The 14258-nt window shown below is 37.1% G+C and overlaps 2 protein-coding genes across 2 annotated transcripts; both read right to left on the bottom strand.

The window, feature by feature from the left end:
• Positions 1–4294: 4294 nt before the first annotated feature.
• LOC132952421 (uncharacterized) lies at positions 4295–5384 on the bottom strand. The gene is made up of 3 exons (XM_061024715.1): positions 4990–5384; positions 4809–4915; positions 4295–4612 (listed from the first exon to the last, which is right to left on the bottom strand). The coding sequence occupies exons 1-3, from the start codon at positions 5346–5348 to the stop codon at positions 4551–4553; spliced, it is 528 nt and encodes a 175-aa protein (XP_060880698.1). The 5' UTR covers positions 5349–5384; the 3' UTR covers positions 4295–4550.
• LOC132952420 (uncharacterized) lies at positions 5216–13954 on the bottom strand. The gene is made up of 11 exons (XM_061024714.1): positions 13818–13954; positions 10592–11521; positions 7758–7814; positions 7640–7690; positions 7460–7522; positions 7057–7249; positions 6663–6996; positions 6327–6591; positions 5805–6242; positions 5425–5732; positions 5216–5336 (listed from the first exon to the last, which is right to left on the bottom strand). Exons 3-10 carry the CDS (start codon positions 7773–7775, stop codon positions 5484–5486), a joined length of 1611 nt encoding a protein of 536 aa, XP_060880697.1. The 5' UTR covers positions 7776–7814; positions 10592–11521; positions 13818–13954; the 3' UTR covers positions 5216–5336; positions 5425–5483.
• Positions 13955–14258: the final 304 nt, after the last annotated feature.

Below are 14258 nucleotides of genomic sequence, written 5' to 3'. Positions count from 1 at the left end.
GAGGTTCGAACGGACGAGCTGGAGCGAGGCTTCCGTCTCGCCAGATGCTGAGTCTCTTGAGGCGTCGTTCTTTCTCTTAAGCTGCTGGGCGGCTGCATTCTGCTGGGCTGCCTGCAGACTCCTGGTCATGATCTCGAAGACAGACGATTGGGACTGGGGGCTGCTCTGGCCGCACTGAAACTCCATCTGGTCGTCGTCGGAGGGTGTTTGGCCGGGTCCCGACATGGTTCCGGGCCGTGGCCCCGGTGGGGGGGGGGGTGTTGACCCTGTTCGCGGGTGCTCCCGAATCTCGTCAAATTTGGCGCGCGGGGTCCTAGGGGGGTCCCTGGAGGGTTCGCCGAGTTTCGGCGGGGTCAGGCCGTCGGTTGCGGAGATCCCTTCGGATCCCTTGGAAGGTCGCCCGACGCGGCGGCGGAGGGGGACTTTTAGGGGTTCAAAAACAAAAATCCTTCGTGAAGAAACGAGGTCTCTAGCACAAAGGGCCGCGGAGTTATACTTAACCCAAAAAAAAAAAGCGGGGGGGGTAACTTTCAGTATGTAGTGTAGGGAGGTCCCCACTACAATACAGTGTCGTCCGCGCTTCTTTCTGATGAGTCCTCGTGGAGATATGGGCACTCAAGCAAGTGCCCGCACACGCAGGAGCGCGTCGCAGTCGCGGCCGCTGTTGGCCGGGCGGCGCGTGGTGCGGGAATGCGTTGTCGTGCGGAAAGCACGTGTACGGAGTATTAAGGTTAGGTACTCACCACAATCCGGCGGCCAGCAAAACCTAATGGCGAAACTGTGCCGAGAGACCCACGGGGGTTATGATTATCAGGCCGACTCGAAAACGACACCGACCTGTAACGCGAACTTGTTAGATAGTTAATCGGACAAAACACAACTTAACTAGTTTAAATCAGGCCTTAGCCGAAGAAAACAAAATGCTGCCACTGGGGGCGTGCCTCGGAGCGTCGGTCGTGAACACACGTGTGCGTGGTGAACGACCGGCGCGCTAACTGAACCTAACCTAACCTAACCTATTTGACTATACCCTTTTGCTACTAGCCTAGCCTTGTATCGATCAACATGTCCATGAACATTATATTTTGTTTTATACACCCAACCATAATTTACAATAGTTCTGTCCTTAGGTAAACTTACGAGCGACCATGTTCCGTTTTATTCAAGAGATTCCATTTCATTGTTCATGGCTTCTATCCATTTTTCTGAATTTTGTGACTCCACAGCTTCCTTGAAATTCACCGGATCGGATTCGACTACGAAAAAGGCTGAATTATCATAACGTAATGGTTTCTTAATATTACTTCTGTCTCGCAAGTTGTACACGTTGACATTTGATCCATTTTCTTGTTCATGTTCTTGTTTTTCATTGTCATCTACACTTATTGACCCAAATTTATTTTCCATGACTTCATCTCCTTCTGATTTATTGCTGTGTTCTAAAGAGCCGTCTCTGTGTAAGCTAAGAACATCAATGTTATTACTATCATTTAAATTATTAAAACATTCTACACGTTGGTCCTTTACAACACTTTCATCCTTGAAAATAACGTCTCTACTAAGTGACACCTCGTTATTTTCTTTATACCAAATACGATACCCTTTTGAAGTTTCTGAATATCCAACAAAGTATCCTTTTCGACTTTTTGCATCCCACTTCTTTCGTCATTGTTTTGGAACTAAACTATATGCATTTATTCTAAATTCTACGAACTTTTCTATTTTAGGAAGTTTATCAAACCATAACTCATATGGAGTTTTACATACTTTCCCTGAATTACCAGTATAATTGAATGAGAACACTACTGTATTGACTGCTTCTGCCCACAGTGATTTTGGAAAATTCTTGGCATAGATCATTGTTCTGGGTGCCTCACAAATAGTCCTCATTGAACGTTCAGCTCTTCCATTTTGTTCAGGAGTATAAGGTACACTTGTTTCATGCTTTATTCCAAAAATATTTAGAATTGATTGAACTTCAGAATTCTTATATTCTAATCCACAGTCACTTCTAATAGTTTTAATAACATTTTTAGTTTGAGTTTTAACCATACTCAGAAAACAATTAAGTTTTTCTTTAACCTCAGATTTATGTTTCATAAAATAAACATAAGTATATTTAGAATAATCATCTTTAAAAATAATGAAATATCTTTTACCTCCTAATGAATTCTCTTCCATGGGTCCACATACGTCGCTGTGTATTATTTGCCCTGGTTCATAGTTATTGTTTCGCTCTGAGTGAACGTCTCCTTATACTGTTTGCCATAGATGCATGGTTCACAGAATAACTGTCCTTGTATATCTGTAAATTGTATTTGATTGTGTTTTAAATACTCACGAACATGTTTGACATTCTGATGACATAGTATTTTGTGCCAGTGTTCTAATGTTAATTTCTTAACTGCAACGTTAGCACAGTGTCCAATTTCCTGTGAAATATCTGTTTTGATTAGCATTGAAAACAATTTATTCTCACGAACACCGACTGCAATTACACGATTATCCATTTTAAATGTACAACCTTTACTGTCTGTCACCATTGTAATTCCTTTATCAAGGCATGCCCCACAAGAAAATAAATTTACTTTTATATCAGGTACATATAAAACATTTTTTAAGTAGCCTTTTATCCACTTATTGTTAACATAAGTATGAATATTTATGTTACCTTTTCCGACTGCCATAATGTGCTTACCATCTCCAATACGTACAGGCGAATGCACATCAAAATTTTTATAATCGACGAACCACTCTTTCCGATTTGTCATGTGGTCGCTCGCACCTGAGTCCACATACCATTTGTCTGAGTCGTCAATTTCTTCAATGTTTCTTTGTACACCAATAAGCGCCAAACCGGAAGTTGATTTCTTTTCTTCTTGTTCCCTTTTGAATATCCTGCAGTCCCTTTTCCAGTGTCCTGGTTTTTTACAGTGGTTGCATTTTCCTGGTTTTGTATTATCATTTTTGTTCCCGTATTTTTGACTTTTAATATACTTGCCTTTGTTTGCAGTCAAAGCAATACTTTCAGCACCATCGTCACGGACCTCCTGTCCTTGCACTTGTCGTGTTTCTTCCACCATCAATCGAGTGGTTAACTGTTCTAGCGTTCTATTTGTACTATTCATTGAGTCCCATGCACTGTAGAAGTGCCTATAGCTATCAGGTAATGTCATCAAAATTTTTGTAATCAACATTGATTCTGAGATAGGTTCTCCCAATTGTTTGTTGTCTACTTAGATTTTCTAGTTTCGAAATATGACCGGCTATATTGTCCTTAGGATCCATAGTATAACGATAGAATTTTTGTTGTACTATTGTTATGCTTGTGTCCGACATCTGTTCGTACACACTAAGTAATTTGTTCCACATACCATTTGCTGTGTCACAGTTCATAATGTATTGTAGAGGTTGTTCATCTAGCGAAGTGACGATACATTTTTGAGCCTTATTATCTGCCCTTTTCCATATTGAAAAATCAACACTATGCCTTTTTCTCGCTTCATCTTCAGTTTCATTACCGATTTTTGCTAAAATTGGTTTCTTTGATTTTCCTGTTACTACATAAAATATTTCGGCTGCATTCATGATAACCTTAATTTGAAATTTCCACATGTCCCAATTTGATGCATCTTTGAGTTTGTTGATTTTATATTGTTCGTTTTCCATATTTAAACAAAACGTAGATGTACACTATCTGCACACTAAGAAACGCACGCACACTACACTGCACTTACTTCGCGAATTATTATTGCTGTACACTGTCTGTACACAAAAAACACGCAATTCGTTAATCAATTATTATTTTACTAATTATTCACGACTTTATTATAAAGACCTTACTCTGGGCCCATAACCTGTTGAAGTACACAGATATACAGAAGTTAAAAGGTAAATAATAATATAATCGGATATATATAATATAATAATAAGTATAATGATACGATGTACAATAGTGTTACGAGGCGTAATATAAATCAACGACTAACTATGTATACCTGGCTACACTACACAGGACATATATGCTGTAGTATATAAAAATGTATAGTCAGCGTCTGATGAACTACAGTGTGAATATATTACTTATACACTACATTATATAGGGTGTTTTGTTTATAATTCCAACACAAATTTAAAAAAATTTAAAAATTTAAATGTTGCCACATACCGGTCGTGGGTGACTGGGGGACCTGGGACACATCATTCATTAACAATAAAAAAAAAAAAATTTTTTATTAAAAAATCAAATAATTATTAAGAACTACACTTAATCGAAAAAAATTTCAATTTTACAAATAGGTAAACCCGAAGCACAATTGACATAGAGGTCCCTCACAAGGGGTTTCTTCGGAACCCCAGCCCCTACATCCTTGGCCAATTCCGCCGGAGGTGTGCCAGCCTCGGTTACAATTGAATGGAACAACTGCCTGCGGGTTGGTGTCCCAACAGGCACGGTCCGGTACACAATATCGGGAATCGATGGCTCAGAGGCCCCGCGGAACGGATAATGAAGCCTGGCATCAAACCTATACAGCGGTCCAGGAGGTGGGTTAGCTGCATAGTACTCTTTCCTTTTTGCATAATACGCCTGCTCGGTCAGTCACCAATCTATCTGTTAATAAAAAAAAAAAAATAAATAAATAAATACTTGGTTAATTAAAAACCTAGGGCCACAAAAATTGTTTGATACTAATTTCCACATCACCCAGAAAGGTATAGCATATAGGATGCGTTTTTTTTTACGTGGTCTCCCCAATAGGCCTAATCCACGAACCGACCAACGGCTACAAATAAAAAAAAAAACTAACCAAACCGGACTAGTGACTGACGTGCACCAGCGTCTTGCAGTTCGGCCCGAGTTTCGGTCACTCTACGAGAGCGAAGGTCCATCTCTGACACAAACATCCAGTCGCTTCTAAAAAAGATACACAAAATATAAATTGATATAATATTCGTAAAACAGCAAAATGTAAATTAAAATATACATACAACTGGCGATGGGAGTGTGCCATCAGCAGAACAACTGGTATGACCTCCACACACCGGTTGATGAGACACTCCAAGCTTTCGACTACGTCCGCCATGTCGGACCGCCGAAAGACTAATTTGTACAGGATGGCCAGCCTGTACACATTAGGATGCACAAATGCATTGAGTACGGTCGTGTAGCTAACTGCCCCGGATATTGACAGGCTACCCAACTCAGCGTCACTACGTTTACCGTACTCGATTACCAGCCGCTTTATGGTGAACGCCGTAGCGGATGATGCAGGTGCACTCATCCCGCATTCAACGTTCACCAGTCTGGCAGCGGTAGTCAGCCACCATTCTGCTGCCTGCAAAAACATAAATTATTATATTAAGAGTATTGAAATGTTAACAAAAGCAAGAAAAAAACAAAAAAAAAATCAAACAAACACTTACGTCTTCGGCTGTACAACACAACAAGTCGACGGTGACCGACGAAAAAATTTCGGCCAGTATCACCCTAACGAACGATCCAACTGGTACATGACCGAAAATCTGACACGGCAATAGTCGGTTGAAATCTCCGGCCAGTGAGGGATCATACCGGAGGAAACCATCGTCGTCCCGCCGACTCTTCCTCCTGCCACCGGGAATATTTGGCGACATGGGAATATAATAGACACTCTATTATAGTCCAGGTCCCGTGCCTCACCAAACGCAAAGAACCGGAGCATCATCTCGCAGTCAAAGACGCTCGCCAGCAACTACAACAGCAAAAACATAATTAAAACATTAACCTCACCTACCCCAGTAAGATAAACACGCTATAAACTTACACGATTGTGGAAGTGGGCCGTCTGAAATTCCTCCACCAAGTCCACGAGCCGACTCAGTGTGTCCAACATCAAGGATTTGACATGGTAAGGCCAATCCTTGGTAGAACACACAAGCAACCCATTTGTAAGACAAAACTCGGACATCCGAGTTCCGTATGTGGCCATCAGCGACAACACCGCACACGACGTGTCACCACTGACCACACACTCGAAACGAACGCCCGAGCCCCGCACGGCGTCCCGCAGAAACGCCCTGAACGCGGCGATGAATTGGGCGGCACAATTGCCGATAGGCCGTAGGGAAGCCATTGAGCTTTCCCGACAACTATCACCGCCCAACAACAGCCACGTGAACACGGACGTATCACTCAGGCCACGGCGAAGGATGTGTACGGCCGGGTTGTAAGCCTGCACGTACCGGCACATGGGGAGAAGGTGCTAAATCATACAATAACAATCGTTAAAAATCGTTAAAAATCGTTAAAAATCAACATTAAGTAATTTAAAAGAAAAATAAATTACTTGATGGGGTAGACCAACTCGATCGGCTGTAAAATACCCATAGTCGTACACCCCCAGACCAGGGTAAAATTTGACCCCACTGAGCAACGCCTGGGCTACACGACGGTCCACTAGCACGGCCTTCACCGACGACCTCATCGTAAATTCAACGGCAAAATAGCATTGAACAATAACGATAGTGGCGCGGTAAGGGTCAATGTACCGGCCAATAATGTTAAGGGCAGCATCCTGTGGCAGCTGCAAACCATGGAGCGCCACATAAAACCTACAATTCAATAAATTAATGTACGATTGCAATAAGGAAAATACAAAAGAAATACACAAGATGACACTTACAAAAAAAGGCCAAACGTGCCGGCTTCGGTGGTCAACCGCTCCACCTCTAATGCCAACTTCGGCCAGTCGGCGGGGTGGAGGTGCCACTTACTTGTGAATGGATTGCCGGACCCCTTCCTTATACTACGACAGTCTGAATCCAACTTGAGGATAGCTGGGCCCAGAATTGTGTCGAGGAAGTACTTTCGGTAATCGTAATGGACGACCTCCTCTACGTCAAACTCGTCCTCCGAGGTGTCCGAGGTCACTTCGGAGGAGCGAAGTCCCGTCGGGATGCTAACCAATACCCTAATGGGTGGGTCACCCCCTAGAGTAAACTCGACGTGAGAATAGGCTATAAAATTAAAACAAATTAATAAACCTGACCTAACCTCGATTAAACGTTCATACTTACTCTTCCGCAACACACCAAATATCCCCTGCAGCAATTTGATGTTTTTGCATGGAACACAGTTGCCGGTGATGTTCACATCGAATGGCATGCTGGGTTTATACGCTTGAAGCGAGGAGAACCCGTACACGATGCTATCAACGTCAACCTCGACCGGCTTCATTTTATTGACGTCGTCAAGCGTCAGTGCGGTAAACTTGAAATTTAAATTTAAAAATCACTATACAAAACACTATCCTCCCCAATAACTTTAAAAATAATAAACTTGAAAAAATACCCAAACACACAACAAAATGGAAAATCATCCCTTAAAACATCCCATGCTATAAATAAATTTGCTTAACCTCACTAGGGTGATGTGGAATTGGGTAACAGACAAAAAAATTGATATCATAATGCCACTTACCCCAGGTCGCGGATTTGTTTGTTCATCGTTTGAGTTACCGGTAATCGGTAGAGGCTGAGATTCCTAAAAAAAACGTAAAATTGTTTAATCAAAAATCAAAATTCGTAAACAAATATCAACACAAACATAAAACATGAACTTGCGAGTAAAAAAATTATAAGATGTACGTGATAAACTTACGCTCACGGGTTCATCAACAAAACCTCCAAAATCTTGGCCTGCTATACTAGTCTGAATAACAAAAAAACATGAAAAGTCACATGAAATGACAGTTAACAAATAAATAAAATATACTTACTGAGGGTCCTTGGTCCATGACTATATTCAAAGCAGGAAAATTCAAAGGACGATAAATCTAAAAATAAAAAAAAAAATTATAATAAAATTGCAAAACAAAATTGACGGTTTGAGATGTTTGATGGTACCTATATATTAAACAAATAAAAGGTTAGATCTTTGATATTTGAACCACATAGGTAGATACCTACCAACTTACAAATTACCTACTATTGTATGGTAAGCACAGTAGAAATGTAGGTAGGTAATATCAATGTACATTTCATTTTCTAAATTGAATTCAACTAAATGTTTTTTGTTTTTTTTTTCTTAATTTTGTATAGTAGGTAAATATTGACATATTGTTATAGACTTGAAATATTAAATTATTGAAGAGTTTTGTTTGTTTTGGTATTTTGATTTGGTACATAGATAGTCTAAAATTATCTATATTTACAACAAACATACCTAGACCGATGATTTGATCTCCACTTTTTAATTCATAAAAAAAAGTGAATACCTATACAATGATTCATACACATAATATATAATGATTCCAAATCGGAATTTAAATAATCCATAATGAAATTTACCATCACACACAATTTGGAAGATATTCTATGTTAATATGATATTCATACTGCTATTTCCAATTCCGTTTAAAAATACCAATAATTAGGTACCAGTGAAAATAAAAATATTGCTTCATAATTTCATATATTGGATTAAAGTATCACTACAAAATAAATTAACAAAGTATACATTTTTAAACTGTAATATTATTTATTTATTATATTGACATTCAAATTTTGTAGGTAATTAAGTTAATTGTAAAGAAGTGGAAAAAAATCTATTTGGACGAACTGCACATCATAACTACAAAATATATTATATTATGATTCCAAAGCGGTATTTGAGTATGCCATAGTGAAATCAACAATCACATACTTTATATGTATTGAAAACTAAAAATTGTGCAAATGTTAATGTTTTGTTAATTGTACAATCATTACAACTCAAAAGATAAAAATATAATATATACTGTGCAGTGGCGCCGAACACGGTATAAAGGTGTGACAGCGGTAACACCTTTTTAAGGGGTGGGTCGTGGGTGGGTAGGCGTAGGTACGATACTACTGTTAGGTGTCACTTATGCAATACAAAAATAGTAATACCTAATAGTATATTAACATTGTATATAGTAATAGCCACAAATTAAGATATCTCGTGTACAGTTAGTATGTTTGTATTCTATTAGTAATACAATAAGCGGATAAAGTATATAAATAACATGCAGGACGGTCTCCGTGACCTGTGCATTCGCCGTTGTATCTTTCTATTTTGTCATAATAGTTTCATTTAATTTACTATTGATAACAACCGACTATTAGCACCCAGCGATAACTGGAAAAGTTTATGTCCATGATAAAACAGTTTTTTTATTATACGTTTATTTGATAAATTTTATCAAAATATTCTTTTATTTTACTCCTATTACTACTACTTGAATAATATTTATAGTGCTTACTTTATTTGTTAAAGTTGAGTTGAATCTACTATTCTAATCCTATACCTTAATATATGTGTTTCAAATTGCTGCATTTGATTCAAGAAATAAAACTTTGTTTCTTAGAAGTCATGTAATGAATTAATTTGATTCAGTAATAATATTCACTATTTCACTGTATCTTTTGTGAAAGTTAAATTATAAAATGTATTAGTAGGCACTAGCCACTAGGTAGGTACGAGGTACCTAAATAATATTTAATCATAAATGTAATAAACAATTAATTTAGTATTTGCCTGTACCCTAATTTTAAATAAATAAATAAATGTATAATATAAAGTAACTATTAATTATATAAGTAAAATATAACATAACTGCAATTTAAAATTAATTTAAATTCAACAGTTATGAGTAATTTGAGTTTTGAAGTTGTGAGATTGCAATTTTTAACCTTTGCGGCCTATACTGCAGCTTTGATTTTTTGGGGGCTAGCAATTTTTTTTTTTTTTTTGGGGGGGGGGGGGGGTCTTCAACACTCACGAAAATATACCTTTGGGTAGGTGGGTGTGTGTCATAATGAAATGTTGTCACACCTTTATTTTGGCGATCCGGCGCCACTGATACTGTGTTTAATACACACAATACAATATGTAGATTGTAGATTGTGTGATTGGGCCGGGTACGTACAATAATAGTCGGTGGTGCCCGGTCACCAGATGCTTCGCAGGCACTCTGTACACACCGACCGACCTGTGCTATGACCTGTGCTATGACCTGTGCTATGCTATTTATGTATAGCACTCAACAGAAAGTGGACAGGGTCGCCGAGCAAATCCTGTGAGTGCTAGAGTGTGGTAGGTGTGTAAATGTATGTATATAGGTGTGTGTGTGTGTGTGTGTGTGTGTGTGTGTGTGTGTGTGTGTGTGTGTGTGTGTGTGTGTGTGTGTGTGTGTGTGTGTGTGTGTGTGTGTGTGTGTGTGTGTGTGTGTGTGTGTGTGTGTGTGTGTGTGTGTGTGTGTGTGTGTGTGTGTGTGTGTGTGTGTGTGTGTGTGTGTGTGTGTGTGTGTGTGTGTGTGTGTGTGTGTGTGTGTGTGTGTGTGTGTGTGTGTGTGTGTGTGTGTGTGTGTGTGTGTGTGTGTGTGTGTGTGTGTGTGTGTGTGTGCTACAATTAAAATAATAATAAGAAATAACACGGTTTTGAGAAATAAGTCCAGTTGTATTATAGGTAGCAAAATTATAATATGGACAGCAACACAATCATATGTATATAGAATATAAACAACACGGTACTCTTGTACCGACAATATAAAAAACAATGAATAATAATAATATATATGTAAAAACTCACAGATTGTCGGTGCTTTGCTGGCCAGCCGCTACCACCTGTGCCTGTATAATAATTTTATGATAAGTGCACAACAATAATGAGTTAACAATAATAAAATAACTGGCTATTCGAGCCAGACAATAATATTTAAATGGCAATAGCTAGATACAGCGCTTGTGGCTAAATAATAATAATATAACAGTACAAAAAAAAAAATAAATAAATAAATCGCACTCGTGAGTCGTGACATTATAACATAATAGTATTATGTGAAATAACGACGCGGTGTATCTAGACAAATAATAATAATATGCAAACGGCTATTAGAACCGGCGCTAACAATTTAATTTAATATTATCTAAAGCAATAATAAAATAACCGGCTGTTCGAGCCAGATCACGATATATGAAACAATATAATTTGATATTTACAACTTGCAAGGCGATTCGCGCCTGCAACGCATAATATAATAAAAAGAACGATTTGCGCTGCTTTCGCGTTAACGGTAATTAACGGACTGCCGACTTAGGCGGCTGTGGTAATTATACATGGACCGGCTCGTCGTCGGCGGCCGTGCCGTTTTACGTAATAGATAACAATAATATAGTACAGCAGGTAAATATAATAATATAATAATTCAATTAGACAATAAAATTAATATGTCGTGTGTATGCCGGTCGGTGGCGGAGTGGTGGTCCGAGGTAATATAATAATTGTGAATATTTTATTCGTTGGCTTGGACATCCTCCCCCCGTCGAACACCTGAGGTTTCAACCAACATAGAGTCCGCTTCGGTTGGTAATAGGCATAACTTGACTGTAGGACGCTTCAATTCTGCTTTCTGCCCCGGATCCGAGGCGCATTGTTACTACTCTTATGATCCCGTCCTTACCAGGATGCACGTTAACTACTCTTCCCAGTTTCCATTTTGTGGGTGGTGTGTTTTCATCCCTTATAATAGCAATATTGTGTAAGTCAAAGAAAAAATTTATAAAAAAAAAGTAGGTAGGTATGAGGTTTAACAATTATATTTAAATTACTACTAATAGTAGGTAAACAATAGTATAAATGCTCAATATGTATAAAATATAAATTATTATATTATTAGGTTTTTTTTTAATTGATGTATCACATTGTACAATGATAAATACTAAATTCTTTTGTCAATGAAATATGTTGTCATCAAATAATAATTAAGGCTAAATTGAAGTTATATTAATAGTATTCTCCATTTCTAAATTTTACTATTTAAGTCTGGGGTAATTGGAAAGTTTGTTTTAATTTTTTGAATACATGTTATATTTTTACTAATATTTTGCATAACTGCAAAACGACAATTTTGATTTAACTGTATAGTCATTTTGAAATAGGTTTTTCATAGTCCTGGACTTATAATTAAAGTGAAATTGTTTAATGGTTTGTAATAATATTAGTATAAAATGTCAGGGATTCTGAAGTGACCATGGTTAAAAAGAACCTTAAAGAATCTAAAGAAATAATTTGTTTGTTTGTTGTTTATTTTTATTTATTTTATTTCCTCTCATTTCATTAAAGATTAATTTTAGACATTTCTTAAAGAGTTTCAAGTTAAAATCAAATTACATTCGAACTACCTATTTGATGTTATACCAATAAATGTATTAAAAAACTAATAATATCGTAACCTGCAATTTTTTCGTTGAAATGGAAATGTTGTAACAAATTTTTGATGATGTAAAATTTTAAATTTTATACTTTACATCTGACCTCTACCAGATTTTAAGTTAATCCCTGTTAACGGCATTGAAAATATGAGTTTTTACATAAAATATAGTTATTTAAGTTTATCAGTGCTTTATATATTTTTATATAAATCATTTTTATTTAAATATTGATTAAATTCATGTGATTGCCGATTGGCCAATAACACCTATATTATATAAGAAGTATATTACAACTATTGAAGCGACTTATGACAAATTATTTATATTATACTAAAATTTGAAAATTATACTGAAATTACAAAAATCAAAAATTAAATTGTTCATACATAGTATTAAATTATTTCAGCTAGTAATATTACTAGTAATATTAACCTGTCAAAATTATTATTCAAATGTGTAGTATATCGGTCCATATATTATTATTTTGTAATAAATTGTAATTATAATGTCACTGTTAGGTTTAGGTTTTCAAAACATAACAATAGATTTTTCATTAACTATTAAGAAATAAACAATGTATGTTCCTACTTCAAATGAACAGTATATTAGTATAGAGAAAGAAAGTAAAATTACAATATATAATAATGGTGAATATTCAAATAATAGGTACTTATAAAATACCTATTGGCATTTATTCAATAACCGAATTAGAAGCAATATTGAATGCTGTTAAAAAAGACATTTTTATAACACTTGCAATAAATGATTAAAATTAATTAAATATAAATATAAAAAACATGATTATACTCTTGAAACTAATTTCAATTTTCTGAGATTTTCGCACATTCTTTTCTTTGTGATCTTACACTGATATAAAACGAAGGTGCGCCAGGTACATGTATAGTACTAATGATATTGCCAAATCTCGAAATTGATAAACAAGATTGACGATCAAAAAATCTTTTCTTTTTTTTTTTTTTTTGGGGGGGGGGGGGGGGGGTCAAAAGTATGCTGACTATGGGGGGACTATTTAGACGGTCTCGAAATAAAAATTTTTGATGAGGAAACGGTGCACCCAAGTTAAAAATCCAACGCTATATACTTAAATCAAAAAAAAGGGTGGGGGGGTAATTTTCGGTACGCCATACACGTGGCCGCCCACAACCCATAGCCGTTTACAAAATAATTATACGACGCTCCGCGGCCACGCACTGGCGATGACAATAATCCAAGAGTGTGAGGGGGGGGTCAAAAGTACGCCGACTATGAGGGGACTATTTAGAGGGTCTCGAAATAAAATTTTTGATAAGGGAACGGTGCACCCACGTAAAAACCCGAACGAGATATACTTAAATCAAATAAATAAATATACCGTATAGCCAAAAAAGTTTTTCGTAATTCAAATCCCTAAACCAGAGTACCGGTAGACAACAATATAATCTCGCCGGTAATCAATAGTAATCAACGACGACAATAAAGAGCCGTCCACCGATTGGATCGTCGCCGGTGACGTCCAGATTCTCAGAATCCGAATATCATTTACGGCACAAAGAAATGAAAATTTTTTTACGAATAAATTACAAAAAATGAGACTTAAAACTTACGCGAAGAAGAATGGACAGCAGGTACTTGCTGGGGCTGAGACACCGAAGCAGACGAGTCGGTTTTTTAAAAGAAAACACACAAAAAACACTAAAAAAAAATAAACTCGGCAACAGCGAAACGGCGACGATGGCACGAAAACGGCTGGAGAGTGGAGAGAAAGTGACGTACAAACGGGAAAAGACATTATTATAGACGCTGTGCATGTGTACTACTAGCGCTCTGGGGTGAAAATGTCGGCGTTACTTGGGGGATACTGTTACTGTTACACACCATTACTTGGCGGTCATGTAAAATAATGGCCATAACTCATAAAGTTCTTTTGATCTTTAAATTATGATTGAACAGTTGTATTCGTCATATAAAAATATATAAGAGTGTCTTATTACAGCATTAATCATACTTATTACCACATACCTGTGGGCTGTGACGGTTATTATGTT

This window comes from Metopolophium dirhodum, chromosome 9 (genome assembly GCF_019925205.1).
Source record: "Metopolophium dirhodum isolate CAU chromosome 9, ASM1992520v1, whole genome shotgun sequence".
Taxonomy (NCBI): Eukaryota; Metazoa; Arthropoda; class Insecta; order Hemiptera; family Aphididae; genus Metopolophium; species Metopolophium dirhodum.
The sequence above is the reverse complement of the archived record's forward strand: the minus strand, read 5'-3'. Positions and strand labels throughout refer to the sequence as shown.